At 44.4% G+C, this 5193-nt stretch overlaps 1 protein-coding gene across 1 annotated transcript; it reads left to right on the top strand.

Moving 5' to 3' along the window:
• Positions 1 to 286: 286 nt before the first annotated feature.
• Positions 287 to 1298, top strand: T310_6071 (Transposase Tan1; the record flags this gene model as incomplete). The annotated part of the gene is made up of 2 exons (XM_013471093.1): positions 287 to 325; positions 579 to 1298. The coding sequence occupies 2 exons, from the start codon at positions 287 to 289 to the stop codon at positions 1296 to 1298; spliced, it is 759 nt and encodes a 252-aa protein (XP_013326547.1).
• Between the last annotated feature and the right edge of the window lie 3895 nt (positions 1299 to 5193).

Genomic DNA, 5193 nt, shown 5'->3' on the forward strand with positions numbered 1-5193 from the left:
ACAACACGATATTTGCAAAGATATAACTATCAGCGTACTAAATGCGAGGATCCAAGGTTATCAGTGAATGGTTCAACTGCATACAAAGCACTATTCAACAATACGGCATTCTTGAAGATGATATCTACAATTTTGATGAGACAGGTTTTGCAATGGGCCTGATTACTACTGCAAAGGTGGTTACTGGAGCAGAGACGTCTGGTCGTCCACCTCTTCTACAGCCTGGGAATAAGGAATAGGTGACAGTTATTGAATCAGTCAATTCGGCAGGATGGGTACTGCCACCATGTATTATTTTCAAAGGGAAGACTCATCTCCAGGCCTGGTATGAGGATCTAACCTTACCACGCGACTGGAGAATCGAGAAAAGTCCTAATGGGTGGACTACAGATGAGATTGGCATATCATGGCTTCAAAATCACTTCATCCCATATATGAATGCTCAGACAAAGGGTAAATATCGACTCTTAGTCCTTGATGGGCATGGAAGCCATCTGACTCCTTAATTCGACCGCATCTGCACCCAGAATAATATTATACTAATCTGCATGCCTCCTCATTCATCTCATCTCATACAGCCTCTTGATATTAGCTGTTTTGCAGTTCTAAAGCGTGCATATGGTCACCTTATGGAAGACAATATGCAGCTTGGAATCAATCACATCGACAAGCTGGATTTCCTCGAAGCACACCCAAAAGCTTGTGTAAAAGCCTTTAAATCGGAGAATATCAAAAATGGCTTTGCGGCAACTGGATTAGTGCCATTTCAACGAGATTGGGTCCTTCTACAGCTCAATATACAGCTGAAGACCCCTACACCACCTGGGAGCCGTGCTGGCACTATACCAACCAATTGGGTGCCAGAGACGCCTCATAATATTATTGAATTACAGCATCAGGCAGCTACAATCAAGGCCTTACTAAATCAGCGTATGCAGAGCCCTCCGAGCCCTATCAATGTGGCTTTGAATCAGCTTATCAAGGGCTGTCAATTAGCTATGAATAGTGCTGTCATTCTTGCAAAGGAAAATCATGATCTACAGGCTGCAAATGAGAAGCAGAAGCAGAAGCGCAAACGATCGACCAATCAAATATCCCATGAAGGAGGTCTTACAGTCCAAGAAGCTCAGGATCTTATACAGAGTCAAATTCCGGATCAGAATCAGATGGCAGAGGGTGTGGCCGCACCGGCCGCGGAGGCGGCTTCGGCACCTCGTACACGCGCGCCGCCAAAGTGTACTAACTGTAGAACTATTGGGCATATACGGACTCGATGCCCTAATCGCTCTAATTCATAATTTTTGTAAATAATTGCTGTTTTTGGTAGATAATAAAGCTTCAAATTCTATATAGTATTTGCGGGCGCGGGTGGGTGATCGGAGCGGCCGGGAATTACGTTACAGTACATACCTTACATAAGGGCCCTGCAAAGCCACGCTGTGGAATAGGCCACATATCCAAGCTTCGAAGGGAGTGCCGCTTCGAGATCAATCTCGTCACGGGATTCCACCCTTTGTGAATTGCTCAAACTCCCAACCATGTAGCTCCAGAGGGTGTCAACAATTGGATCAAGTAGAATAGCAAGCCAAGTTCCAATTGTGTCCCAGAGAGCGATTTGATCTGCGGAATCTGCCATTGCAAAAGTTAGGAGCTGTAACGGTTCCTTACGATAGACTCAAGTAAGGTTGCGGTGCCGGGGACCAGAATGGAGAGACGTGGAGGAGAAAGAAGAGAGCAGAAGGGAATCCCAAGACGGGGGGAGGACAAGTATCCCCATTCGAAGAGGCTGTTTCTACACAGAGCGCTCCTTCCCAAGCGGAAGGACGTACATGGACCTTGGAAAGCTGGCAGGTTCCGCGCTGTATGTATTCTCCAGATCAGGAAGGCACGAAAGAAAGCCACCGATCTTATCCATGGCCACGGGACTCGGTGAATGTGGTAGGTATATATGCAAGTTTCAACGAGAACTAGATAAGTAAGTCATACTACCATCTGCCACTGCGCAGACGTCGACCACCCTGTAGAATCCACCTCCTACCCCAGCGGTTCATTGTCTTTTTAAAATTCTGCCCACTCAAGTACGATTCATTCTGATGAGAGAGTAGATCCTGCGATGGACCGAATTCATTCTCAAATCGCTGGCGCAGGGTTCCAGCCTCACGGAGCGCACCGGGTTCGACGTGCCAGTCCCGACCACAGTGCACTCTCCATCTCGTATCATCTGGTGTGAGGCCAGATCCAAGGTCCAACCATTTCGTAACGACCATGGCCAGACCCCCATCGTATTCTCGAATCGTGATCTGGAAGTCAATATTGCAGAAGTGACATTTGAAAACTGCACCAGGCGTCCTTTCAGACTCCATAATAAATGAAGCTATGGTCTTCCGACGAGCAACGCCGATATGATCGCAGATCAGGACGAAATGAAACTTTGAGAGTAGGATACCGCGCTCCATGCACCTGAATACGGCCCATTGCTGCATTCGCAAGCATAGGCTTGTCGGTTCTGAGCAAATCCGCGCCTCGACGGACAATAATGTCGTGCGCCCCTCGTCGTCGCACATAACTTCCACGAACGACAACGACTCGAGCGGGATACCGTATTGCGGACCGTAATAGTGCCGCCGCATAGCCAGGTGCAGATGGCAGAAGGTAAAACGGTACGCCGAAGTGAATGGGTGGACATAGCCCCAAGTCGAGTTCGGGCTGCATATGACGGCATCTAAGATTTTCCTCGGTCGGACTAGCGGACCCGGAGGACCGACGTCCTCTCAAAGGTGAAGACGAAAGCAACAATAGCAAAGGTAATGTCGGGGCAGATCTTGTGCTAGTCGCGTTAGGAACATTTCTCGCCGTTTTTGGTCATCCTTGCAGAGCAATAAGGACTTGACCACTAGCCTTGCGAGCAACGCGTGACTGCACAAAGCCAGACAAGCTAAGTCCACAGGTGATAAGTACTCCCCGAGCATCAGCAGAATTTCGGTTGGCATTTTGAGCAATGGTGGTGGATTTTGAGAATCTCTCTGTGAGATTGCTGCTGCAGGGAGTAGACGAGCGATGATTCGACTGATGAAGCTCATTCTGAAACCTAAATCGAACCGATGGGATTGTGAACATGGCGAAGATTTTTATTGTCAGAGAAGCAGTTGTACTGTACCTAACTGTTCAGTGTTCGTTAAGGCAGGGGTTAGATGGACTTGGTCACTAGGTAATTATTACATAATCTAAACAGGTAACTACCAGACGCAGAAATCTAGCGTATAAAATAATAACTCGCGGAAAATTGTACCCCAGCGAAGGGCTTGCATCTCAATACGGTGCTGGGTCTAGTAGTCCCTATTGTTTTTTGATATATGGATGAAGCCAAGGTGAGCCCGTTACAATTAATTTGAATTCTCCCCTTAATCTAGTCGCTATCTCAATTTAACTATAATATTACTTCCATGATGCCTTTTTATTACAAGGCAGGCAGTAGTAAGTATCCTCAAGTCTTTGCTATTCCACCTATTGATCTGCCTATATAACTACTAACAATAAAGCTATCAACCATGATCATCTACTATTTACTAATACTATTTAGTCTTATTACCATTACTGGGGCAAGATAGTTGGCAGAGGAAGAGAATATCACCTCATTTCACATATAGTTCAAAGCTTATAGTGGGAATCATAATGAGATCTCTGCACCTATTGAAGTTAGATTATAAGCATTAGATAGTTAAGGAACAGAGGAACAAGGTAGAATAGATCCATCCCTCTTTCGTTCCTCAACTTCCTCTTATTATATTAAAATCTATAAATATTATCCTTTGACTAAAATATAAGAAGGAGGAGCAATGCAAGAGTATTTATTCAGTATACTCTCATGGATATCTACTCTAAGGGCACTATGGTGGATTGGAGAAGGAACACCCTAAGCCTTAGGTGGCTATACTGATCTGTATCTACTATAGAGAGGTGTAAAACTCATTAATATGCTCCTATATCTCCCCTCGTTAAAATAATGAAAAACATCTTCAAGCGGAAACTTGTAACTTTTGTATATGAATTCTCATTAAAAACAAGAATTAAGGGCCCAATATTAGGTATGATTTTCTGAAAATTAAAAAAAAAATGACTCAAGATAACGCTATCAAAGATATACGGAGTAAATATCTTTCTGAAATTTAAAACAACATTAATTTTCGTTGGTGCATTAGGTACCTACCACTCAGGTAAAAAGGTGTGTGTCGTGATGGCACCAGTACGCTAACAATTTTCAGATTTCGATATAAACACAGACCTTGAACTCATCGCTTTGCTCAGGCAGCTTAAAAAGAATAAGATTACAGACTAATTGCCTTTGCCAGGTACCTTCCGCCCCCCTGACCACCCACTTATAGGCCTTTTATTTTCCCTATAAGCCATATTATAGCCGCCTAATTGCTTGGATGCAACTCCTCACCCAGTCAAAAAATTGCTCCCATGGACACCTTATAATAAGGCTGAGTTAAAATCTTAGCTACAAGCCCCTATAGCTGGAGAACGGACCTGCTTACTACCCTAAAAAAAATAAAATAAATATTTGACATCTTTTTAGACACAGGAAAACAAGCACTAGTAAACTGAGTTATTTTGTCGCTGAATACTTTTTTCGCACTCAATATGGGAATCCATAAGAGCCAGTTTTAGTGACGCTATTATTCATACAAATCAATCGAGGCTGGAAAGGAAACGTGTGGTTGGATCTGATTCTGTCGACAGACAGGGCCGCAATAAGACTACATGCAGTTCTCAACCAGGGGAGTGAGGAGCCATGAAGAAGGCTAAGGTACGAAGCCCATCTAGAGAGTAGATGGTGAAATATATGGCGAGGAATATGGGTGGAGACCCCGTCAGCGAAGTAGATATAAAGACAGGACGGAGTCAAAAGTCCTTGGAATAGACCAGAATTTTTTCAAACAGTCGGGCGAAAAGATGTTTCAAGGAACTAATACATGAAGAACCGGAGGATATCTGCCTGTAATGTAGGTTTGTATAGAAGGCCTGCACTAATCCCTGTTTGGGTTAGCGTCATGGGCATCTGCGGAGAGCAGTGTTTGTCTGGTTTGCCAGTCTTATCGAGGAAAATTATCTCGTGCAGACAAAACTGCAGGCCATAATTTGTTTTCGCCTTGGATACCATGGATCCTGAGGCGGTTTCTGCACACTAAT

Source organism: Rasamsonia emersonii (genome assembly GCF_000968595.1).
Source record: "Rasamsonia emersonii CBS 393.64 chromosome Unknown ctg1118621760360, whole genome shotgun sequence".
In the NCBI taxonomy this organism is placed as follows: domain Eukaryota; kingdom Fungi; phylum Ascomycota; class Eurotiomycetes; order Eurotiales; family Trichocomaceae; genus Rasamsonia; species Rasamsonia emersonii.